The sequence below is a fragment of the Raphanus sativus genome, chromosome 9, assembly GCF_000801105.2.
Source record: "Raphanus sativus cultivar WK10039 chromosome 9, ASM80110v3, whole genome shotgun sequence".
In the NCBI taxonomy this organism is placed as follows: Eukaryota; Viridiplantae; Streptophyta; class Magnoliopsida; order Brassicales; family Brassicaceae; genus Raphanus; species Raphanus sativus.
This window is the reverse complement of record NC_079519.1, coordinates 25,293,422-25,318,673: the sequence shown is the minus strand read 5'-3', so window position 1 is coordinate 25,318,673 and position 25,252 is coordinate 25,293,422. Positions and strand designations below refer to the sequence as shown.

The 25,252-nt window shown below is 36.5% G+C and overlaps 3 protein-coding genes and 1 pseudogene across 3 annotated transcripts; 2 read left to right on the top strand and 2 right to left on the bottom strand.

The window, feature by feature from the left end:
- Nucleotides 1-4,941: 4,941 nt before the first annotated feature.
- LOC130500175 (receptor-like protein 7) lies at nucleotides 4,942-6,646 on the bottom strand (annotated as a pseudogene).
- A 5,995-nt stretch (nucleotides 6,647-12,641) lies between these two features.
- Nucleotides 12,642-16,474, top strand: LOC108828050 (serine/threonine-protein kinase STY8). The gene is made up of 15 exons (XM_018601599.2): nucleotides 12,642-12,970; nucleotides 13,239-13,353; nucleotides 13,442-13,521; nucleotides 13,600-13,710; nucleotides 13,793-13,847; nucleotides 13,970-14,080; nucleotides 14,212-14,262; nucleotides 14,425-14,597; nucleotides 14,685-14,792; nucleotides 15,049-15,122; nucleotides 15,213-15,388; nucleotides 15,512-15,607; nucleotides 15,702-15,782; nucleotides 15,868-15,921; nucleotides 16,004-16,474. Exons 1-15 carry the CDS (start codon nucleotides 12,768-12,770, stop codon nucleotides 16,154-16,156), a joined length of 1,641 nt encoding a protein of 546 aa, XP_018457101.1. The 5' UTR covers nucleotides 12,642-12,767; the 3' UTR covers nucleotides 16,157-16,474.
- A 717-nt stretch (nucleotides 16,475-17,191) lies between these two features.
- LOC108825115 (uncharacterized) lies at nucleotides 17,192-19,378 on the top strand. The gene is made up of 6 exons (XM_056993617.1): nucleotides 17,192-17,604; nucleotides 17,682-17,809; nucleotides 17,895-18,071; nucleotides 18,151-18,294; nucleotides 18,375-18,493; nucleotides 18,583-19,378. The coding sequence occupies exons 4-6, from the start codon at nucleotides 18,175-18,177 to the stop codon at nucleotides 19,241-19,243; spliced, it is 900 nt and encodes a 299-aa protein (XP_056849597.1). The 5' UTR covers nucleotides 17,192-17,604; nucleotides 17,682-17,809; nucleotides 17,895-18,071; nucleotides 18,151-18,174; the 3' UTR covers nucleotides 19,244-19,378.
- Nucleotides 19,379-21,804: 2,426 nt separating this feature from the next.
- LOC108827032 (uncharacterized) lies at nucleotides 21,805-23,052 on the bottom strand. Its single transcript, XM_018600376.2, has one exon. The coding sequence runs from the start codon at nucleotides 22,763-22,765 to the stop codon at nucleotides 21,899-21,901; it is 867 nt and encodes a 288-aa protein (XP_018455878.1). The 5' UTR covers nucleotides 22,766-23,052; the 3' UTR covers nucleotides 21,805-21,898.
- Between the last annotated feature and the right edge of the window lie 2,200 nt (nucleotides 23,053-25,252).

Below are 25,252 nucleotides of genomic sequence, written 5' to 3'. Positions count from 1 at the left end.
CTCACGAGCAAAGTGATAGTGAGTTGCGAAATGTTTCGACTTCTTGTGCAGAACAGGGTTTGCAGTAAGATGAACAGCAGACAAGTTATCACAGTAGGCTTCAGCGGGCTTTGTAACCGGGAACCCAAGTTCTTGGAGAATGTCAGTGATCCAAGAAAGCTCGGCCGCAGTGTCAGATAAGCAGCGATATTCTGCTTCTGTTGATGAACGAGAAACAGAGTCCTGCTTAGTTGCAGACCAAGATATGAGATTCGAACCGAGAAGAGTGCAGAAACCAACGGTCGATCGTCGCGTTTCAATACATCCTGCCCAGTCACTGTCACAGAAAGCTTTAAGTGATGAATCTGAGTCGGAGTAGAAGTGAAGTCCCATAGAGAGAGTCCCTTTGATGTACCGCAACACACGCTTTAACATGTGAAAGTCAGCCACAGTTGGTTTGTGCATTCTTTGACAGACAAGATTCACTGCAAATTGAAGGTCTGGTCTTGTCAAAGTTAAGTACTGAAGCTTGCCCGCAAGGCTACGGAAGTAGGTGGGGTTATCAAATAGCTCATCTTGATGAGGAACTCTGTCAAGTTGAGTCGGTAGAGGAGTAGGCATTGGAGCACATTCGAGCATTCCAGCCGTTTGAAGTAGCTCAGCGGCGTACTTCTCTTGATTCAGAAACAGACCAGTAGGTAAACGCTGAACTTGAATCCCCAAGAAGTAACTCAGAGCTCCCATGTCTTTCATTCTGAACTCAGAACTGAGTGACTGAAGTAGCTGATTCATCACAGAGGAGTCATTGCCAGTGAGTACCATGTCATCAACGTAGAGAAGAAGGAAGATGACAACGTTATCGCGAAGATAGATGAACAGAGATGGGTCTTTGACACTGCATATGAACCCAAAGTTGAGAAGAAATACACTCAGCTTGTCAAACCAAGCACGAGGAGCTTGTTTGAGACCGTAGATAGCTTTGTGTAGAAGACAGACGTGGTTAGGATGAGCAGGATCTTCAAATCCCGGAGGCTGGCGCATGTAGACAGTTTCAGACAAATCACCGTGCAGGAACGCATTTTTAACATCAAACTGTCTGAGATGCCAGTTGTTGACTGTTTCTGTATGAAGAACCGCTCTTACAGTAGCTGTTCTCACTACTGGACTGTAAGTTTCCAAGAAATCGACTCCCTCTGTCTGCTCATTACCTCTTGCCACTAATCTTGATCGGTATTTGCCAAAGGTACCATCTGCGTTGAGTTTAATCTTGTGAACCCAACCACAGCCGATAACCTTAGCATCTTTGGGGTAAGGGACAAGACTCCAAGTTTTTGTTTCTTGGCAAGTTTCATATTCATCAACCATAGCTGCAGAGAACCCGGATGATTCAGCGCTTCAGACAGATTCTTAGGTGTAGTTTCAGTTCCTTTGACTGTGTGAAGTACATAGCGTGGATTAGGCTTCCTGACGCCTGCTTTTCCTCTAGTGACCATGCTGTGTGTATTGTCTTCAGCGGGTTGAACTGGAGACGGAGGAGGGGATGGAGAAGGGGATGGAAGAGGAGGAAAATCAGCTTCTTGAAGTTGAAAAGGAACTACTGGAGGAGTCTGACGCCTGTTTCCTGTGACAACTTGTTCAGATTGAACTGAAGACTCCGGTTCTTGAACTGATGAAGAGTGCTTCGGCAATCCTTTATACCACGCTTCCATTAAAGGTGTGGTGGCTTGCAGCATGTAAGACTGATAGATGTCTGCAAACGGGAACTTTGTCTCGTCAAACAGAACGTGACGACTGATGTAGACGCGTCCTGATGGCGGGTGAAGACATCGATAGCCTTTCTGTTTCTCTGTGTAGCCTAAGAACACACACAACAAGCTCTTTGGATCGAACTTGTTTTGAGCATAGGGGCGCAAGTAAGGATAGCAAGCACATCCTAGTACACGCAAAGCAGAGTACTCAGGTGCTACACCATTTAGTTTCTCATAAGGACTGCTTGTTGTTCCTAGAGCTGAGGTAGGAAGCAGGTTGGTGAGGAAGTTTGCAGTGAACAGAGCTTCCACCCAGAGTGTTTGAGGAAGTTTGGCCTCAAACATCATCGATAACCCAAGCTCAAGAAGGTAACGGTGTCTTCTTTCTGCAAGGCCGTTTTGTTCTGGTGTGTGTGGGCAGGACGTATAGTGCTTGATTCCACACGAAGCAAAGTGAGAGGCAAACTGACTGTTAACGAACTCACCCCCACCATCACTTTGAAATATTTGTATCTTGCTGTTAAACTGATTTTCCACTAATGTCTGAAACGTTTTGAAAGTTGCAAAGACATCTGACTTGAGTTTTAGTGGAAACAGCCAACTGAATCTTGAAAAGTTATCAATAAAAACGATGTAGTATCTGAAACCTTGAACTGAAGTTACAGGAGAGGGACCCCAAACATCACAGTGAATCCTCTCTAAAGGTTTATCAGACTTGAAAACAGAACTAGAAAAAGGGAGCTTGCAAACTTTCCCTAACTGACAAGAATCACACATAGTCTTAGAGACTTTATTCACCGAAATGGCTTTTATTGCAGACAAGTGTTGAAGAATCTGATGATGAGGATGCCCCAGTCTTCTATGCCAAACCTCATCGCTTGTGCTCTGCTGTCTTGATGAGTAGAAGGCTAGAAACTGCGGGTTCTCTAAGCGATATAGACCTTTACGCTTGCTTCCTCTGGTTAGAAGCTGTTGTGTCTTTTGATCCTTAACAAGTACATTGCGTGAATCAAAAGTAAATTCGCAGGGATAATCATCAGTCAGTTTCGAAACAGACAGGAGAGATTTCGTGATCTGAGGGCAGACTAATACATCATTAAGAGGCAGTGTACCTGACAGAGACGGTATCGCAATGGAGCCAGCATGAGTTATCGGCAAGAAGTCGCCATTACCAACTATCACTGAGTCTTGACCAGAGTAGGGGTGAGCGGACTGAAGATGCTGAGTGGAGTTGGTAATGTGATGAGTCGCCGCAGTGTCAGAGTACCAGTCGTTACCATCGCCGTCTGCTTCCTCTGCAGTTCTCATAACTGTGTTAGCTTGAGGTTGCGGAGGAGGCTGGTAGTGTGGATCAAAGCGACTGTAGCACTTGTAGGCTGCGTGACCATACTTGTCGCAGAACTGACATGTCGGAGCACCGGTGTTCTGTTGAGCTCCACGACCGCTGGAAGGGAACTGTTGATGAAAGCCCCTGCCTTGAGTGGAGTAACCACGTCCTCTGTATCCTCCTCTGTTTTGACCACGACCACGACCTGAATATCCACCTCTGTTCGTATAGAACGCTTGATGAGGAGTGACATCAGGCGAAGCAGTGTAGGTTTGAAGCTTGTCGTCAAAAGAGATAAGCTTGGCCATGACATCATCCAGAGAGGGAGGGGGAATCATATCCATCGAGTTTTCTATCACAGCGGTGATGGACTCGTATTCCCTGCCAAGACCATTCAGCATACCGAAGATCTTCTCGCTCTCAGGGATAGCAGCACCAATGGAGTCGAGTTGATCAGAAAAGCTCTTGATTTCGGTCAGATAGACAGACATGGTCTTGGTTCCCTTGGATAAAGTTTGGACCTTTCGCTGTAACGCAAGCTTGCGAGTGGCAGAGACACGGTTATACTTCTGGCCTAGAGAGTGCCAGACTTCCTGAGATGTGCGGAGGCCGTAGACAGAACGAAGAGCATTCTCCGACAAGGTTCCATAGATCCAGGCCATGATGAGCTGGTCCTTTTGAACCCATCGAAGAAAGTCTGGATTTGCAGCTTCGATGACTTGTTCGCCTTGTTGAACGGTGGTGGTTTGCAATGGACGCGGAGTATCGCCAGTGACGTAGCCGAGAAGCATTTGAGATGCAAGGAATTGCTCAAACTGCAGTTTCCAGATGAGGTAGTTGTCATATTTGAGCTTCAAGGTGACGCACTGAGTGATGGTGAGATTAGAAGCGGACGTAGGATCAGGGTTTAGGTCCATGATCTACTCGCTGAGCTCTGATACCATGAAGGTAATCGAGAGAAAGATGAGCAAAGAGTTTCTTTTAACTTATAACTTTATTTGCTTAACGTTCTTGTGTTACAATGCATCATATATATAGATGAGAAAGGAAGAGTCTAGATCCCATACAGCTGTGACCTCATCTCTTTTACATAGATAACACTGCGTAACGGTTCTCCAGCTGTATGGGTTGTTTCCTCATCCGTAGAGCACAACAAACCTGTGCTCTGCTTTTGACCAAAGCTAACTCTGTTTTGTCTTGTTGCAGGGTTGAAGTGGGCTTCATGTTGGGCTTGCGACAATCTTCTTGGGCTGTGCTAATATTCTCTAGGAAGAACAGTTGATTAAGGGCCTTATCAGATTATATCTAGCCAAGAATCAGTTTCTCACGATCAAAGACAACCTGATAGCCAGTCATGAAGTTCTCTGCAAATGGTAAGAAACGAAGTAATCTGATAAAGATCGTGCATTGTGAGTTTAGAAAAACATTTATTTGGGTTTGAGTTTTTCTTATGTCCGATATGTTGAACCTGAAGTGTTTTAAGACTTGGTCAACAAAGAACTGCCAAAGTCAGATTCTTCACAATCTCGACCAAAAGACCTCGAGAGCAGAAAAGATACATTAGCAAAAATAAACACAAGAGGTAACATTACCGAGACTCCAAGTCCTTTGAGTTCACAGACACAATTGGTACAATCACAGCTAAACCAAACAATCTTCGGAAATTGCTAATCGTTTAGGGTCAGTGTTTGAAATCCAAAGGTTTCAAGATTTTATTTTCTCCACTGTTTTAGGCTTCTCTTATGCACAATCGTTCCAAAGTTTGTGCTTAATGCTGATTTTCCAAGACATTTGAATTCTTGGAGCTCTTGTTCTGTTTCTTGTGTCATAAGAGTTTGGCTTTGATGGCTGCGGGAGCCAAGCTTTGATCAAGTTACAGAATGGCCTAGACATGATTCTTATATTAATAATTCATATATATTATACATAAAGTTTGACATATCACGATTTTTCTTGCAATACAACAGATAACATGACGATACTAAAATGCAATAACTTTATTGAACATAACAGTAATGCTTAGGGGGGAGTGAGGCTAAGAAGCGCGCTTCAGTTCTTGTTTCTGTCAAGATTCTTCATGATGTATCCGATGGTAAATCCAAATACAACTCCAGGTGCAAAGCCTAGCTCTGCTGCTACCCAACTGAAGCTTTCTTCCTCTTCTTCTTCTTCGGATGACACTGGTGGTTCAGATTCTGGTGGTGTTGTTTCCCTGAAAATATCCTTAAGGGAAGGACCAAAGAATCCAGGGTTTCCCTCATAGGAGGAGCAGTTTTTTCGCTGGAACTGTGTACCTTGTGGTATTGAACCTACGAGATGGTTATGTGAAACGTTTATCCACTCAAGAGAAGAGAGGTCTCTGAGCTCATGGAGGGATCTCACCAGAAAGCATGTTTTGGGATAGGTCCAGTGATTCCAGTGCAGTAATGTTTGCCAAAGACCATGGGATGTGTCCTGTGAAAGCATTTCTTGACAGATTGAGAACATGGAGTCCCTTCAACATACCAATGGATTCAGGGACTTGTCCGCGGATTCTGTTTCCAGAAAAATCAATGGCTGTGTAGGCCATGAGGATACGTTCCATTTCCATAGATACTCCTTTATTCATCAAGACAACTGAAGTGTGATAGCCGTAGCCATTATAATCCCAAATGTAGTGTGGATGTATATCAATATCTTCTTTATTCGTATCCTCTTCCTTCGAGGACACTGCAGTCCAGTTGAGGAAGTAATCAGATGGCAAGGTACTGAGGAAGTCGTTATGTGAGACATCAATGAAACTCAGTGATGTTGCAGCCTGAGAAGTATAAATACTCTAAATTTGATGAGAAATCTGAATCAGAAGTGATGTTTGCTGTTGAAAGAGGGATGCCCGAAAGATCTAGTACTACTAGCTGTTTGAGAGAAGAGAACGACATTTAAGTCAACTGGACTACTGAAACTTTTAGAATCAAGGCGAAGGCGTTGTAAGTTAGACAGATAGATATTATCTAATCTATCGAGAGCACTGAGTTGGTTATTCTCTAAAAGGATTATTCTCAGAGAAGAGATTTGGAACAGGGATGAAGGAACTGCTCCAGTAAAAAGATTATCACAGGCGTGGAGTTCTTCCAGTTTGGAGAATTGGCTAATGTTAGGTGGGAGGGAACCTGTGAACTGGTTGGAACGAAGATTGATAACACGTAGTTTTGTAAAGTTGAGTAGGGCAGATGGAAAGCTTCCAGTGAGCTGATTATAGGAAACGTCAAAGCTGATCAACTGTTTTAGATTGCCAATTGAAGATGGGACCTCACCAGTGAAATGATTTGAATATAGACGGAGATGTGAGACCGATCACCTTCCTGGACTTGATATCGCATGTTACACCGTCCCAGTTACAGCAGTCAGTGGTGTTGTTTCCCCATGATTCCGTCTTTGGGTAACAGCTGATCGGGTAACGATCAGGCTTCCTTATCTTGAACTCCGTCTTGAGCTTGAAAAGCACATCTCTTTGATCCGGATGACATAGCTCCGGTGTAGAAGTAGCAAAAGCACTGAATAGATTTGAAATGGAGAAGAGAAGAAGAACAATGGTAGGAATAAAGAAACTCATTGGTGATGAATTGTTTGAGCTTATCATAGTTTTTTTTTTTTGCCAACAACTTACTAGTAGATGTGTCTATCTTTATAAGAATATTTTGTATCCTCCTCTCAAGAATTAATCAATACATTTATGGCCGTTCCTTTGTTTATCCATAATCATACATTTAGGACCTTTTCGTTGGTTCATCGAGATAAACTGATTGAATGGATATGAAAAATTTGTTTAGTGGTAAAAATGAGATACGTTTTGAAATATACTTGGCGTACCAACCACGGAACGTCACCATACAAGAATAGTCAAAAGAACATTTCCACTGCAGTCCAAAAAAAAGGTTGAATTGTCTATCGGTGCCAATTCTGACAGCTTTATATGCATAAGCATACTTGACATTGCACTACACTTAACATTACAGGACCTATACGCTCCCGTCTTCCGCTTCTAGAACTAACAATGAGATCCATCTACACAGAAAGGCAAAAAGAAAAAAAAAACATCACATCAACTTCAATCCAGTTGAATCCCAATTTTTCAATTCAAACAGACCAAGTGTTGCTGCTCACCAATGGCAACAACGGCGGTTCCTCTGGTGAAACCACTATCAGATTCATGGCCTATTAATTGAAAGCTCCAGAGGTGTCCATTGAACATGAAAAAGAAGTGAAGGTACAGACTTTCACCAATGTTCATCTCCTGTAGAGCTTCCATTGCCTCAGCCATGGCAGCAGAAACATACAAAAATCAGCTTGGAAACCGAACATCCCACACAACAGTCAAGGGTTATATAGTTTACATATACGGAAACTGCTTACTTTGACGTCCCTAAGATCAGCGAGAGCATTGAATGCAAGGTGCGTTTAGGTCTCTCTGCGAAAACTTTTACATGTGGACATACTCTGTGGTTGGAAGATTGTACAATGTACAGTTCTTATTCAAGAACATTAACCATCAGTCCATCATAGTGATATGACGTGGAGAGGAAGCAAAGGAAGTTTGGCGGAGTTGATCGAGTCAATTTCTACAACCGTATCTTGTGTGTATGACGTGGTAAGATTGGTGAGACTGACGATCGGGAGATGAGAATGATTTAAGGCAAGAGATTCGGTTCAGGCTAAACATACCGAGGAAAAATCAGGTCAATGCTAAAGATGCTGAAGCAGATTGTGAAACAAAGGTACATATTTTCTTACTCGGAATTTGGCTGCAGCTTGAAAGACTTGAATCTTTCAAACAAAGAAAGTAATCAGGATGGTTTGGGGACCAAGGTTTTGACAGAACGATTCTTGGAAACTACTGAAAAACAAAGAGATAAATACACCAAATTGTTGAGCTGGAGAATTTCTCTTGGGATATATATAACCTATCAATGACGACATGAGATTATTGAACTTAGCTGGGATTGGAGAAAGAGTGAAGTTGTTGTAAGCAAGGTTCAGACTTGTGAGATGTTTCAGTCTGAAAAGACTAGAATTGGGTTCTAGCTAACCGATTACCGTCCTAGTTACCACAGTGGGTGCTGCTGCTTACCCATGATTTTGTAACGCTCCGACCGTGTACAATGGGCCACCTACGCCCGTTCTTTCGGCCCGTGGGTCTCATTCCAAACACGCTAAGTCGACTTTGGTGATATAGGTAGCCAAATCAATTCTTTTAAGCATTTCCATATATCACAATTCGTGATGTTACAATTCATCTGCTCTAAAAGAACGCAACGTCCTCGTTTTGCGCTTCACGACATGTCTCAAGACGTCTCTCGGGTCAGAACCGAGATGGCTAACCAGCTCTGATACCATTTGTAACGTCCCGACCGCTCAAAGCTAATGGGCCACCCACACCTGTTTTCTTGGCCCGCGGATCCCATCCCGTTCCAACGATCTGTCCGGCTCGAAATTATTATTTATTGACCCTACATCACCACCCGATCTTTCTCCGTATTTTGGCCTCACTCGTACGATATTGCAATCTTTTTTGATAGGTTACCCATCATTTCACTACTCCCAGCACACTATCTTGGCTTGAAAGCAATACGGATCATGGTAAAAGACCAACTTGGTGTTCTTTTTTTAGCTGAACTTTTGAAACTGATGTTAGAACCACTTTCTGTAGTCGTCAGTGTAACCTTGGTAGATATTATTTAGCGATGATTATGGACACTGACACCAAGAAGATATCCTTTGAAAAGAAGATACTGTGACTATTCACCTCCACCTTGCAGAGAGAGGCCAAGGAGAGATCGGTTTTATTCTCTTTATCGGTGTCCAGACAAGAAGAGACACAATTGTGGTTTAAGTAAAAGTTACTTTTGTGGTCTTGGCAAAAGTATCCTATGGTTTTATTTTCCTCAGAAACAATTATATTATACTGAAAGATTGGTAAGGATGTTAAAACTAGGGCCAAGGCCTAATCCTCTTTTGTTAATCCTCTTTTGTTTAGTATAAACCTAGTCCTGGTGTTAAAAAAAAGCTTAATTTTATTTTAACCCTATTTCAATCAAGGGTTATAGTTGGTACCAAGGTTACCCTATTTAATTTCATGCAAGTTAACAAAAGGTTTATATTTAAATTTAAGCAAAGTTTATATGTTTTAACAACTCAAGATATGATCATTTATATGGAAAATCAAAAACTTGATTTTGCGGTTTTTATGTGAAATTTCGATTTCACGGTTTGGTAGGAAATTTCGATTTTGCTCGAAATTTCACGATTTTAGTAGGACAATTTGATTTTACGGTTTCGGAAGAAAAAAAATTGATTTTACAATTTTGGGCGAAAACATCCGTTGAATTAGCAAAAATGGTTTATCTCCGTCCAATGTTTTGGTTTCTCTGTCTACGATGTTATCGGCTTATATGTGTGAGAAGACTAAAACACTGCTTAGCTTGTTTTCTTCTCTAGACCCTTATCTTGGACAGTAATAGTTCCGCAGATTCTATCCTCTCCTATATGTATGCCATTCTCGCACCGAAATAGTTTTTTTTAATGTTATATCCTTTTTGCTAATTTCAACTAAATTGTATTGTTCGAAACAAGAGCAAGTCATGGACACAGTATTACGTGAGTCCAATCAAAAAGTAATTAAACTTTTTGAGTTTGATTCTGATAACTTATTATTTTAGGGTCGACGAACTATTTCTCCACGAATACTATCATATAGCACTAAATGTTTCCCGAAGTATGATCACGTGCTATTTATCCCCGAAATTAAAGTTTGAAATTTATTTCCCCACAAATCTTGGGTTTTTCTTGGTTTCTGAAAACTGAATTTGAAATGTCAAATCTTGTAGAATAAACTGAGTAAAACTAAACTAAAAATAAATAATACCTTACCAAAGATTAATCTGAAAAAGAATAAAAACTCGACCTTGACATTCCAAAATGTAATAGGATCTCGAAAGAACAAAAACTTCAAATCAATCAATTTCAGTCAAAAACCATAAAATTGTTGGTTTACTTAAAAACAGTAAACCAATATAAATTGATTCCATGGGGTTTCCAATTTCGATTTTTGTATTCTGGGGAAATATGGATGAAACTTTATACCCATGGAAAAATAGATTTCGAACTTTGTTCTTGTGGATAAATAGCACAGAGCCATATTTTTGAGAGATATTTGATGCTATATGATAGTACTCGTGTGGATATAACTGGTCAACCTATTATTTTAAGCTATAATTGGTGATGGACTGATGGGTAAACAAAACAGACTAATCATATTATTTTGATCTAAACTTTAAATATTTGGTGGTTAAGAAAAAACTTTAAATATTTGAATATACGCGCACACACGTGAATTTGGTTGTACATGTCTGATATATCCCATATATATTTTAATGACAGCATATTCTTATGGATATTTCCTCAAATATTACTTTTCTGCAACTATTAGTCTGGCATACTTTAACTCAATCTATGATCACAATTTATAATATTAGTCATTGTTTCTAATTTTGCACAAATGATGTCGGTATCTTTGACAATGTTGTTCGTTTACTGTATTATCTGTATAACAAAAATTACAAGATGTTAAAATGAATTTCATTTATCTAAAGATGATAATAAAAAGTTGTTGGTTTTCTTTTTAAGACCTAATTGTGTGAGGTTGATACTCATTATGTTCTTCTAGCACGAACATAAAAGAAGATTGTTCCGTGAATGTGTATACATCGTTGGGACTATAATGTGTACTAGATTTTGATCCGCACGTCTGTGCGGGTGTATATTTATAAAACATGTTGCTATTTATTTTCCATGTCAATATTAGAGTTGGACAAAAAAACGAATCCAAAAAATCGAACCAATCCCGATTCAAAAAGAACTACCAAAGCCGAACTGAAATTTGATTAAATATCCAAATTGTTCAAAATTTTAAAATTTAAAGAACTGAAACCAAAGATGATCCCGACCGAAATATTTCGGATACCCGAATGTATTCGAAATAGATTTATATACTTATATTTATTATTTTTTAGATTTAATGTATTTAGAAACATTCATAAGATATATGGTACTTTTAAGTTGGTTTAAGTAATTGATAATATATACAGATAGTCATATGTAAATATCTAAATCCGTTAAGTATACTCAAAACACCAAAAATATTTAAAATAATTATTGATTCTATATCCAAATATTTAAATCAAACAAATTTATATGTTAAATTTGGTATTCTGACATATTTTATTCAAATTTATATGTAATAATATTATTATTTTTATATATTTTGAGAAATTTAAAGTATATAATGAATTTTAAAAATAATTTAAATGGATTATCAGAACCCGCAAAGATTTGAATCGAATCCGGATTAAAATTTAGAAAATATGAATAAGACTGAAATATTTGACCCTAGAAACCGGAAACCCAAATAGACCCGAACCGAACCGAATGAGTACCCCAATGTCCACCCCTAATTCAAATTTTTTTTCCTTTTAAAACATAGTAAACATATACCTAATAGTATTTTATACTTACAATCATATAAATAATCACATATATTATATTTTAAAAATATAATGTGAAATAAAAAAAATCATAATTTAAGTTGGCATATTAAATTTGACTTTTTATTGTATTTTTCTTATATATATTGAAAACATTTTTTAATAATGGTTATTGGAAAATATTTTAGTAAAAATAATTTTTTTGAATATATGTATACGTTGAATCAATTTTTGATATAAATCAACTTTAAATTATTATTTTTATTTGGAATGTATATACTGTATATATATATAGTTTAGATTTAGTTTTATAATTATTTTAGACCAATGATATTTTTAGATAATTAAATTAGCTAATTTTTGTATATTTTAAAGTTGGCCCAAACAAATAGTTATTCATAATATAATAGATTTTCAATTTTTCTTAATAACATAAATTCATTTTTTTCTTAATATATTACTATATATGTTTTCAAACAACATTATACTGTATCATTTTTATATTGTTATTCATGTTTTCAAATAAACTTTTTTTTTTAAACTGTTGTTCATATTTCTAAACAAATCTATTTTTTTAAACTGTTATCCTAATTTCCAAACAAACATATTTTTAAAATGGTTATCCATGTTTCCAACCAAACCTAATTTGTACTTCAATTTTAATAATATAGATACATGTTAGACACATTGAACCTTGAATTTAAATAGTAAAAAGAAGATTTATTTAATTTCAACTACCTCTTAAACAAAATCATTGAAGCGATTAGGATAATCTTTTTCTAACAAATATAGAAAAACATTTACAAATGTAGATACTCAACTGTGACTTTGCATTCTATTTTTGAATAGAAAACAGGTCACTTGAGTTATAATAATCATAAAGATACCATAATCAAATTGTATTTTCCGACTAATTACATCATCCCAAATTTAATTATATGTTGGTTGTCTATAAAAGAAAAATAAAAGAGCACCCACTATCCAGTATCCAATCCACTTATAAGTGGGTGTCTTGTGACCCACAAATACGTGGTCCCCGCTTGATGACGTGGCTATTCTCTACATATTACATCATCTCTCTACTCTACTCTCTCTCTCTGTTACACAAGAAGAATCTCTGAAGATCGTCTCTCTCTCTCGATTCTTCGCAGCTATCGTCTCTTAGATTCTTCGATCTTGGTTGGTTGGTTAGCCATGACGAACACAGATGAATCGGAGAGTTGCGGCAGCAGAGCCGTGGTGGCTTCGCCGTCACAGGAGAACCCTAGACACTACCGGATGAAACTCGATGTCTACGGCGAAATCTTGCAGCGGCTCCAAGAATCTAACTACGAGGAGGCCACTCTTCCTGATTTCGAGGATCAGCTCTGGCAACATTTCAATCGTCTTCCCGCTCGGTAATAAACTTCTTCCTTTTGATTCTCAACTGTTTCATTAGGGTTTTGCTAATCTCAGCGGTTGATTCAATTGGATTAGTGTTCAATTTTGATTAAAATGTTCAATTGTTCGTTCTAGGGTTTGTATATGTTCATGCGACAAAATCTTAAATCTTTATTTAACACGTGTCTTCACCCCAAGAAACGATCAATTGAATGAAGTGTTTTTTGGTTTGTTTTAGTAATCTTTATTTCATTGTATTTGGCATTTATGTTTGAATGTTTGCAGATATGCTCTGGATGTTAAAGTTGAGAGAGCAGAAGATGTTCTCACGCATCAGAGATTACTGAAACTGGCGGAAGATCCTGCTACCAGGCCTGTGTTTGATGTTCATAGCGTACAGGTAATCAGCTTGAGTTCTCAGTGATAATTAAAAGCTTTGTAAGGATTCTTCTTTTGTGTGTTTTATTGGTTTTCTCTGGTTGTTGCAGGTTGCTCCCAGAAACTCTGCTGAGTCTGACCCTGCGTTGGAGGAAGATGCTCAAAGCTCTAGCCACACAAGAGGGCAGGGGTTAGGGATTTTCTATCTAACTCAGTTCCATTTTCAGCTTCCTACTTTCTTTTTTTAATCTTACCATTTTTTTTTAAGGGTTCTTGCACCTCCGACTTTTGGCTCTTCTCCAAATTTTGAGGCTATTACTCTTGGAAATAAAATTGTTGAAGATGTTGATAGTGCTGTTAATGCAACTCTCACTACTCGGTGCGTTTTCTTGTTATTTTTTGTTTGTTGTTCATTATGTTTTTGTACTCACTCCTTACTTATTATGCTTCCTATTATGCAGACCGATGCATGAGATCACCTTCTCAACCATCGACAAGCCTAAACTCCTTAGTCAGGTTGGTGGTGCTCCGTTTAACATCAGTATAATTTTGCCACAATATTACAGACTGTCATGTAGAGGATGGTTACTTCTTCCATTCTCTTCACAATTTGAGTCAGAAATGATTTTCTGTTTCAGCTTACTTCCCTGCTTGGTGAGCTTGGATTGAATATTCAAGAGGCTCATGCTTTCTCCACTGTCGATGGTTTTTCTTTGGATGTATTTGTTGTCGATGGTTGGTCTCAGGAGGTATGATTTTTGCTTTTGGAAATGCTACTTGTTACGTAGTGAATGCCTTTAGAGAGATCCCAGCTACTTAAAACTATTATGTCTGTTATCACTAAACTTGTTGATAGACTTGAGCAACTTTGGAATTATAGGAAACAGATGGTTTAAAAGATGCATTAAGCAAGGAGATACTGAAGCTTAAGGTATTTTCCATATCCTAATTTTTGTGACAATTTCTTATGTTTATGAGATAAAAGATGAAACGGTATGCATGCGTACCTTAGTGTGACGCTGTACCTGTATCTTGATGCTATGTGTTGCTTCAAACGTTTGAGAATTGCTTTTTTACTGGCTATGTTCAACAGGATCAACCTGGTTCTAAACAGAAATCTATTGCTTTCTTTGAGCATGATAAATCTAGCAACGAGCTGATACCCGCCTGCATTGAAATACCCACGGATGGAACTGACGAGTGGGAGATTGACGTGAAACAGCTCAAAATTGAAAAGAAAGTGGCATCTGGTTCGTATGGCGATCTGTGAGTTTGCTGTTCTGGAAGCTGGTTTTGCCGAGTTGTAACTTTTTGTTCAGAAGTTACAGTAATATTTTTTTGATGACTGTGCAGGCATAAAGGCACTTATTGCAGTCAGGAAGTGGCTATCAAATTCCTCAAGCCTGAGCGTGTAAACACCGAGATGCTTAGAGAATTTTCTCAAGAAGTTTATATTATGAGGTCGGTACAAATAATCTAATCATACTGTGGCCTGCATTAGAATCCACTTCGTAGTTTATGTACAGAAACATGAGTTAGAGATTCCTTTTGTTACTTTTATATTCAGGAGCAGGCTTGAATTTTGACAGTCTTTGTCTTACGTTTTGCGAGTTTTAGTGATTTTTTAAAAAAACTTCTTAAGCTGTATAAAGTAACCAACATGCAGGATTCAGTGTTCCCAGTGTCTATTTGTGACCCATATATTTACTGTCTGTAGGAAAGTCCGACATAAAAACGTTGTCCAGTTTTTGGGAGCATGCACACGATCTCCGACCCTCTGTATTGTAACTGGTAAGATAATAGTAGAATGCGAGTGTGGGAACTGGATAGTAATTCACAAAGACATGTCATTTGAGTTGACGGGTTTCATCTTTGTGACAGAGTTTATGGCTCGGGGGAGCATTTATGATTACTTGCACAAACAGAAATGCGCTTTCAAACTTCACACTTTGCTTAAAGTTGCACTTGATGTTGCAAAAGGGATGTGCTATCTGCATCAAAACAATATCATTCACAGGGACCTTAAGACTGCAAATCTTCTTATGGATGAGCATGGAGTAAGATTTGCTACTCTTAGTGCAGTCAACAATCGTGGCTTTACATTTTGTCTCTGCGAACTTGTTTTGTCTCAAAAAGAAGCAACAGCCTCTTGGGTTCTAACTTTTGATAATATTGAGCAGCTTGTCAAGGTTGCTGATTTTGGAGTTGCCAGGGTACAGATTGAGTCAGGGGTCATGACAGCTGAAACAGGGACTTATCGATGGATGGCTCCAGAGGTATGAATTTAATCTTACGTTGATCCGAGTATAGGAAACTTATTGCATCAGTCTATGGCTCTCTTTTTTTTAATCTATGGCTTCTGAAATCCAGGTCATTGAACACAAACCTTACAGTCACAAAGCAGATGTGTTCAGTTATGCGATAGTGCTATGGGAACTTTTGACTGGTGATGTAAGAATCTACTTACAATTCTTTTTTCTGAATCTTTTGCTTAAAGATACTGATGTTGTGTTTGTGTATTTGTAAATGGAAACAGATACCATATGCTTTCTTGACTCCACTACAAGCGGCTGTTGGCGTTGTTCAGAAGGTATTGTAACGTCTCGTACGAGTTTTTAATTTTCTCTACCTACGGAGGCTAAACTGAAACCTTTTTTTGTTTCTTCTCTCAGGGGCTTAGACCAAAAATTCCAAAGAAGACACACCCAAAAGTGAAGGGACTTCTAGAGAGATGCTGGCAGCAAGAGCCGAAGGAAAGGCCAGACTTTGAGGAAATCATAGAAATGCTTCAACAGATAATGATTGAGGTAAACGTCGTACCGTGATGATCCATCCCCTTACACGGCGAGATTTCTCAGAGAAGGATGTGGTGGTGAAAACAAGCAGGTTGGAGATGAAGACCCAGGCAAGCCGTCTAAAAAGCCACGTTACTACTAGTTCATTCACTCTCTTACATTTTGATCGTACAGTTCTCTATTTTTTTTTTGTTTTAGTTGGTTGGTGTGGCTAATGGAGAGGACCTTGTTTTGACCGTATAGTGTTTTCTCCTTTTAGTTGCTCTTATGATGATTCCTTCCTACGTGGAACCTTCCCAACACTTTTTTTTTTCTTTTATAAAAAAAAAAAGAAAGTTTGCATATTCATCTGAAAAAGAAATTCTTCAAGTATTTTTGTTGGCTATACTCCAGTTGAATTCTGTTGCATCGGTGTGAAAGTTCTTCCATGGGTGATGCTTCCTCTACAAGTGGTTTATGTCAGATGAAATCTAAAAAAGGCCCTGCACATTTAGGTTATCTGAACACTGGACAAGAACGGTTTTTTGACTGAGCTTGATGGAGTTGGTAAAGTATATGGTATGAGACAAACGTCCTCCTCAAAGCCATCGCATTCCTTGTCATTGTTCCTCGGATATCCTTTTGTGAAGCTAAGGCAGAAGTATTAGAGCTGACAAAATGGAGTCACGAACAATAAAACATGTTTGCATTCTTCTGATTCAGTAGATGCTACTCTTTTAGTACAAGATTAAGAGAAAGCTCAACATCTGAATATCACATTCCTTGTCGACCTAAAGAAATAAATCAAACAATAGAATAGATTTCAAAACTATAAAGAACTATTAGCTAATAAGCTTGCTAACAAGATTAGAATCCTTCGAGTTCCATTGGCACTTCCATGTAGATAACTTTATCAGCGTTAGATTATCTTTTCGTCTTTTTATTTGATTAATTTTTGTATTGCTTTTATTTAATTCTCAAATTTAAATTATTTAGTTTATTTTTAGTTGGGATATGAATATATCTTAAAGAATATCGTCACCATTAATATGTACTTAATCACCAAGGGATAAGAGCAGATATCCTGGACTTTATCTATATCAATAAAATCAAACTGAGACTTGGATATCAAGTATTCTCCTTGGCCTAGGTCAAAAAAGCTAGATCCGATGGAATCTGTTGAGACCTCTGAAGCTAACCATCACGAGTACAATGAATGGAAGGAAGTCGTGTACCGTAAGCCCAAGATTGTTCCCGACGGAAACAAGCAAGCTGAGGATCAAAGACAAGCGGCCAAGCTGTTTGCTGCCGATGTGGAGGAAGAACAGAATGGTTCCCCTGCCGCCAGGGATGAGAACGTGAAGGCGGAGGAAACAAAAAATCCGAAACCAAGGAAGAAAAAGAAAAACAAGAAGAAGAATACAAAAGTGTCTCTGTCCGAAGCTGCGGCAAAGATCGACCCTTCACAGCTTGCCGAGTTCCTCCTAAAACAAGAACTGGTAAGTGCATGCGTTCATAATGAGTCCACAAAACCAAAACTCAACCTTTGTTTTGTTTTTTTATCTGTTACTTAAAGGAACCTGGCACGAGTCAGCTAATAGAATTCCTCGAGTACTTTGAGACTGCATTTTCCCAAGTATCTTCTGTTCAATTTCCATGGCTGGAGATGTTTAACAACAATTGTCCTTTGTCACGGTGATCGATGTAAGCTATTTCTCTCTTACGTTTTTTATTTTCTTTTGTGTGATATTTTTTAATTTTGTTAATTTATTTTTTAATAACCAAACAGGTTCCATTATCTTATATTCCTGAACCTGTCTACAAAGCATCAGCCGATTGGATAGACCAGCTTCCAGACAAGTCGGTCTCTACCTTTGTAAAGTGGGCCTCTAAGAACATTCGCACTGATCTGGCAGAAGAACAAGAAGTCATCATAGACTGTGAGAAGGATGAGTTCCATGAAAAGGTTACAAAACCTTTCTTGAACTGAAAGTCTCACCTATGTCTCTATGATTGCTTCAGTTATGTAATGTTTTTTTTAACAGGTGGCGTTACATGTTTCATTAGCAATGGTGTTACGTAGGAGACCTCATTCTTTGATTTTTTCTTTGCCGGCTATGTGGACGGATATTTCGGCTAAGTATCGAAAACTAGACGAGGTTCCATTTGCAGTTTGGATGATAGCTCAGGTTCTTGTAAATATACTTTATTTCTAAATTTGGGTGTTTATGTTTTCTTGAAAGTTATTCAACTTTAAAAACGTGGACAGGCCTCCCGAGGTGATTTATCTGTAGGCTTGTATTCATGGGCGCATGTCTTGTTACCACTAGTGGCTGATAAGAAGTGCAACTCTCAGTCCAGGGATTACATTCTGCAACTGGTTGAGAAGTGAGTTCTGATGTTTGCTTGTTATATCTCCTCTGCTATATTATGTAATAACAATCATCTCATCTTTGTTTATGCACTTTTCTTGTCAGCATTTTGTCGAATCTAGATGCTTCTACCGTGCTTGTGAATGGGACTCTTAGCGATGGAAAGAGACTGATCCCACCTCATGTATTTGAGGGCTTGCTGCGGCTTACATTCCCTGCTTCATCCGCAAGAGTAAAGGATACAGAGAGGTTTGAGTCAACCTATCCCTTGTTGAAAGAAGTGGCTCTTGCCGGTGCACCAGGAAGCGAGACAGTGAAACAGATATTCACTTCTACTCTGAAGTTAGCTGGGGAAGGAAATGCTATTTTAGCCAATGAAGCTACATCAATAGCTATCTGGTTGTTGGTTGCCGAAGATGCTGATTGCTTCAACCTGTGGGACAGTATCTATGAGGAGAATCTTGAAGCTAGTGTTGCTCTTCTTAAGAAGCTTGTAGACGAATGGAAGGATCATTCTCTCAAACTATCATCATCACCAGGTGATATCAAACGAACTATCAAGAGCTTCAGGATAAAGAATGTAATTGCCATCAGTGACGGAAGAGCCAATGCTTCTCTTTACATAGACGCTGACAAGTCATGTAAAGTGCTATCGGGAAGACTCTCCCGTGGAACTGGCTGCCTCATAGGTACAGCCATTACTGCTGTGCTTCTAGCTGCTGCTGGAGTTGCTGCTGCTGCGATAACAAAGGTTTCGTTTTTATGATCAGAAAAGTTGAGATTTGAGACACTAAAAATAGCTCGCAAGTTTGTACATATAAGTTCTTTTTAGACTTGTTTCTACAAGAATTCTTTTTACTTTTCTAGACTTACTTAATTTGTCCAGATAATTTTTTCTAGAGTTTTTATCCACATTCCTAGTTCTACAGTAAAAAAATTTATGGCCAGTACTGAGGGGTTGATTGGAAATGATTATAGAAACTGTGAACAAGCATTTTTTCTTTCTAAAGTTTTTCTTTATAAAACAATCATGTTTTTTTCACTAAAAAAAATTAAATCCAAATCTATTAAAGACACATCTTATCTTTTATATAGATCATCTCTTAGATGTTTAAATGGACCGTAATTAATGGACTTATATCCGCGTGACCACATGTAGAACTAATAATTTTGCGCTAGAGGAAAGTCGATTCCCGGTTTCGACCAACATGACAACTTCCCCTCTAATGGAAACTAGTAAACCACCACAATGTGGTTAAAACAATCATACTTTAGTTTCAAAAATGAATCTACAACCAAAATATTAGAAGAAGAAAAAATATATTAGCTCTCAAAATAAAAATTCTACAACTTTTATTTAGCGTTTTAAATCTCTTAAAATAAATCACAGCAAAAAATGGTTGAAGTCTCAGCAAAAATGTATATGACATAAATTCTAAAGCAAAAAAAAAAAAAACTAAAATTGCAGCACTAAATCACAGCATAAGGGTCGATATTAAATCTGAATTTAATTAAGTGTGTCAAAATATTCAAAATCCAAAATTATAACTAATCCAGTTTGTAGAAAATACTTGATTTTTTTTTGTTAGCCGGTACTTTGGATATTGGGCATTATCCAAATCCAATATGAATCAATCTTAATCCAGATCAAATACTAATGAATATCCCGAAAACTTAAAAAAAATCTCCAAAATAAAATTAACGAAGATATATTGAACAAGAAGTTTTAGAAAATATTGTGTTTTCTTTAAAATATTTTAATATTCAACTAATGATTTCTAAATATCTGTTCAAATCTCATGTTATTCAATATGAAATTTTTGTAAGATTATTAAAAATCACTTATTTTGTTTTGTAAACCTTAAATTAAATCATGTTTATTCAAAACAAATCATTTTTCAAGAGTGTTAAAACGGGATTTCAGAAGATTTTGCATCATTTTTAACTTTAAATTAGGTGTAATGAAATGTCATCTCTACATGTGTTATTTGAAGAGATTTTTTTTTAAATGTGTATGTTTAGAAAAGCTGCATAAAAATTCCAAATCTTCTTAAAAAATAAATATAATATCCTGACCGTCCATGGCTAATGAGTTACCCATTTCCATGTATTCGGTCTGGTATGTGCGTTTCATCCCATCTGACGAACAATGTTTTAGTTTTTCCAATGTTCAAAATTATTATTTGTTGACTATGAAATCACCACATGATCTTTTTACGTGCTTTGTCTTCATTTACACGGTAACGCAAATCACTTCCTAAGAAATAATTCATCTTTGACTAATCCAGATGAACCACATTTAACTATAGAATTCTAAATGGATGTATGAAAGAAAATGTAAATCAACTTAGTGACATATATAGCCAAATTAATTATATTAGTCATTTTCATATATCACAACTAGATGTACAATAAATTTGATGTTTCAACGGTTAGTGCTCGTGGCCATGTCTTCTTTATGCCCGATAATAGGATCCCCAGGATTCTCTTTTTCTTCAGAATTTTGACTGTGAAGAAATCCACTTTTATTTTCCCAGAAAAAACAAATTTCCAGGTTTTTTTGGATGTTTCTAACTTTTTAGTTGACAATTTTATTTTTCCTTTTCTTGTTTGTTTTTGACTTTCCTTCTCTTATGTTACTCTTCAAATATATTTATTTTATTTATTTTCCTTTGAAGAAATAATATATCATGTATTCATGGCTAACAAATAATAATGTGATGCCACTGTACCGAGTAAAAAGAATAACTATGATGATGCAACTTGGGTATTTAGAAATTTGTATGTTATGGTTTGATTATTTCACATGTCTGTTTTTATAAAAATCATAGTCGAGACAATTTCCATTCAGTTTTTATCAAAAAGAAAAAACAAATAAAGAACACTATAAGTTTCTTAAAGAATTTAAGCAAGTAGAAACTGATCCGTGCTTAGTACATGGTGAGATACTAGTATATATTAAACCATTATATCTGCAAGAGACACTCTTGTACTGCTAAATCTCTATTTGTTTCACTCAATCTGTTTAATTTGCTAGGTTCGTATTGTCTGATCTATTAGATCCCCACTGCCTGATCCGATTAGATCCGCAATGCCTAATTTCTTTTTTTTTTCCATTCGGAGTCAATTCTAAACAGACATCGATCACTTGGCGAAAGTTTCTGGAAAAAGAGAGTATTTGGGAATTTATTGTTCATTAGACACCTCGGTGATCTTTTCATGTCACATCCGTAGTATCATCACCAAGGTGATACCAAAACGTGTGATCGAAAGATTGCTATATATTTTATAAAATATGTCTATCAATATAATCAACTAAACTAGAGTTTACAAAATCTTATATGTGTATAGTGTGTAACCCTCCGGCAATTCCTCTAAAATCAAATGCCCACAAAGATTACAAGGTTACATGCATATACATCTATTGAGAAATGATGTTGAGAAGCGAGGTCCTTGTTCTAATCAACCTTCGAAACAAACCTTCTAGACTTTTCTCAAACCTCCCAGTCCACACCTCAAGGTCCTCAAGCTTCTTATGAAGTTCCTCTTGAGAGCAAGAATCTCCGGATATAGCTGAATCTACATCCTCCAACTCGTTTGTGACTATCTTACGGTAATCGTGAAACTTCTTCTTCATGAGTACCAAAGCAAACTTGCTCCTTATGTCGTTTCCATTTTGTCTACCCGACAAGAACTCCAAGAACGACTTCAAGGCCGAAACCGTCATCGAAACAACACGTCTCATAGCGTGATTTACGGCAAAGAAATGAACATCACGTTCTTGATCAAGATCATTATCTCTTATCACTAACCCTACATTAATATTCTTCAAGGATCCAAGAAGTTTCCTCGCTTCTTTCTTCATGTTCTTCCTAAACCCCACATAGTCAGAGAAATCGATATCTTGCCTTCTCCTAGCGCAAATTTGAAGACCAAGAACATGCTCATGAGTCTCAACTATGAGCTCTCTAGCGGCGTTGCATATATCCATCAGCTTCAACGACCCTTCAAGCATTTCCTCCATAAACTCTCCCTTCATCTTCTTCCTCTCAGCATTAAATGACAACACATTTCGAGTGGAACCCATCTTCAAACACTCTTCCGTACACGCGTACAGATCCTCTAACCCCACCAAACTGGAGTTAACCGATTCGGATGACGTCACTGTCTTCGTGTTCATAGTGATAAGATACTTGTCTAGCGATTCCTCGATCGCTGCTGTGCTGGGATGAGATCTTGACGGTAAGCTTATCGATCTTACATGATTCTTGATGATCTTCATTGCCATATTTGTTTTTTTTTTTCTTGCTGTTGAGCTTTGTTTCTCTTATACTCATTTTATTCAACGAGCTCTATTTATATCCTAGGGGTTTGTAACGTATGTTACGTCTACCAACAAAACTTCAACAACAATATGAATTTTTTATTATTTTAATTTTGTGAGTCTGAGTTGTCATGTTTTTTTGTATAAATTCGTTTGTCAAATTATGCGTAATAGTTTGGCCACAAAGCTGATGACTCATCGTCTGTTGTGCTTCCAGTTTTGCCACATAATTAATGTTCTAGTCGGTTTTGGAAATTAAAATAATATCAACGGTCTATCGATTGTCTGGGTAGGTGAAGAAATCCAGATCTTCCTCAACCATATTATACCCCGTCCCATCCTCCCTAGGTTGTCTGTTACGTTCTTCTATAGTTTAACATAAAACTGAAATATAATAGTATAAAGTTTTTGAATATGATTGGCTTCAGTATCTCACGTTATGACATGTGGAAGAGAAACGATTTTTTTGTTGTTGATTACTTGATTGTATCCACATTTGGTTGATTTCTTGATTTTCCGAAGGAAAAAAAAACACTGCAACGTGTAATGGGTCTGGCACATGCTCCAGCAATAAAAGATCATTGTTTTTTTTTTTTTGAAAAAAATAAAAGATCATTGTTGATATTTGTAATTTAGAAAAATCGTTTGAAGTATCAGTAAGACTCATGTTGTTATTAGCAGTTAATAGTTACATAATGAAATACTAATGCAGAGTGATTTTTAATGAAAATCTAGGGAAGAAAACTATAAAAACATTTAAATGGAACAACGTTAAAACTTTTGGTTTTATCCTTTGTCTAGTATTTGTGTAGTTCACAAAAGGGGAGCTGCACTTGCACCTAATGTCTTTTGAATAATTAATGTTATTTACGAATATTGTAGCTTTATGCTGCCATTCATACTTTTTTCGTTCTTACATTCTTTTGGTTTGGAATTAATCAAAATCCTAAAACTCAGAATTATTTTGTCCCCAAGCATTTTTGTTTATATAATTAGTGCCGCTCAAAACTTGTATGTAAAAACTCATTTAATACTTATCATCATGCAACTTCAATTTAGAATTTGAAAATCTTTTATCAAAAAAAAAAAACTTCAATTTAGAATCACAAATCATAATTAATAATTTAATATGTTCATAAATTGACACGATTTTCTTTTTAGTTATATTTAGAGGTTTCGCGTGTGCTTCTTCATGTTGTCTTATCATAAATTTTCTTTTGTTTACATAACTCTCTTTGTTTAACTGGTAGGAATCTATTTTTTCATTGTTTCAAAACGATCATAAGATTTTACATTATCATTTATGAACGTTAATTGAGTCTTATTGTTTAAAAGCCGCACTATTATATTGTTTTAATTTTTGTAGATCTTATATAAAGTCACCAATTATTGCAGGTCTTCGTCGACCAAAAAAACTGCATGCCTCCAATGAAATTTCAATCATGCTACGTACATTGTATAAGGTAGAGATCTGCCAAAATAAAGAGTTTCTAAATTCTAAAGGTTTCTTGTAGCGTCATGTCAGGTGTGTTTCCTCAAGTGATTCCAAAACGAAATTTGCTTTAACCAACCGAACAATCTATACTATTATTATTTGAGAAGTGAATTTATTAATTTGTTATACTCCCCTTAATTTTAGATTTAATTATATTGTATAATCAATTATTAATATTAATAAATAACTTTAGTGACTAAGTGTTTTGCCTGCACATACAGACCTAAACATTTTATAGTTACTTATTATTATATGTATTTATAATTAAAAGACTATGATGACAAATTATTTTTATATTCATGTGAAAATTCGTGCATCTTAATTATATATTCATTATATAGAAATAAATATTAAAAGTCACTCAATATTCTTTTTTCAATTATATAGAATTAAGAATTTTATTTGATTAATATCTAGTTATATATTTTATGTTTTAAGTTTTTATTAAAATATTTTTCAGATAACAGCATATATATATATATATATATATATATATTGTATTTTTTTATTTTAAAAATACATTTTTAGATTCTGAATAATTCTTACCGTTACTAATTTAAATCAATTATCAAATAAAATAAAATAAATTTCGTTTTTATTTTCAGCTTATTTAATAATTTATTCATTAAGGGTATAAACGATATTAACTAGTCTAACTTTTCTATATAAATATATTTACTATCTTTTAATTTTAAAATATATTTTAGATTCTGAATAATTATTACTGTAACTAATTTAAATCAATTATCTAATCAAATAAAATAATTTCATTTTATTTTTTTAGTTTATTTAAGATTTTATTTATTAAGGTATAAACGATGTTAATCACTCTAACTTTTAATGTGAGAGATCAAATGTAAAAAATTCATTAAAGGTTTCATTGACTTTGACCAATCAAACTTTAACGTGAAATCTCCATTGCGAAATACTTAGCATATAATAGGGGAAAATCGCTT

Bases quoted from the DNA above. Each gene is read 5' to 3' on its own strand.
- LOC108827032 (XM_018600376.2), bottom strand. From the start codon at position 22,765: ATGGCAATGAAGATCATCAAGAATCATGTAAGATCGATAAGCTTACCG.
- LOC108828050 (XM_018601599.2), top strand. From the start codon at position 12,768: ATGACGAACACAGATGAATCGGAGAGTTGCGGCAGCAGAGCCGTGGTG. The intron at 12,971-13,238 runs GTAATAAACTTC...GAATGTTTGCAG, and splicing joins TTCAATCGTCTTCCCGCTCG to ATATGCTCTGGATGTTAAAG. The intron at 15,608-15,701 runs GTATGAATTTAA...TCTGAAATCCAG, and splicing joins ATCGATGGATGGCTCCAGAG to GTCATTGAACACAAACCTTA.
- LOC108825115 (XM_056993617.1), top strand. From the start codon at position 18,175: ATGGTGTTACGTAGGAGACCTCATTCTTTGATTTTTTCTTTGCCGGCT. The intron at 18,295-18,374 runs GTTCTTGTAAAT...AAACGTGGACAG, and splicing joins CAGTTTGGATGATAGCTCAG to GCCTCCCGAGGTGATTTATC. The intron at 18,494-18,582 runs GTGAGTTCTGAT...TTTTCTTGTCAG, and splicing joins ATTCTGCAACTGGTTGAGAA to CATTTTGTCGAATCTAGATG.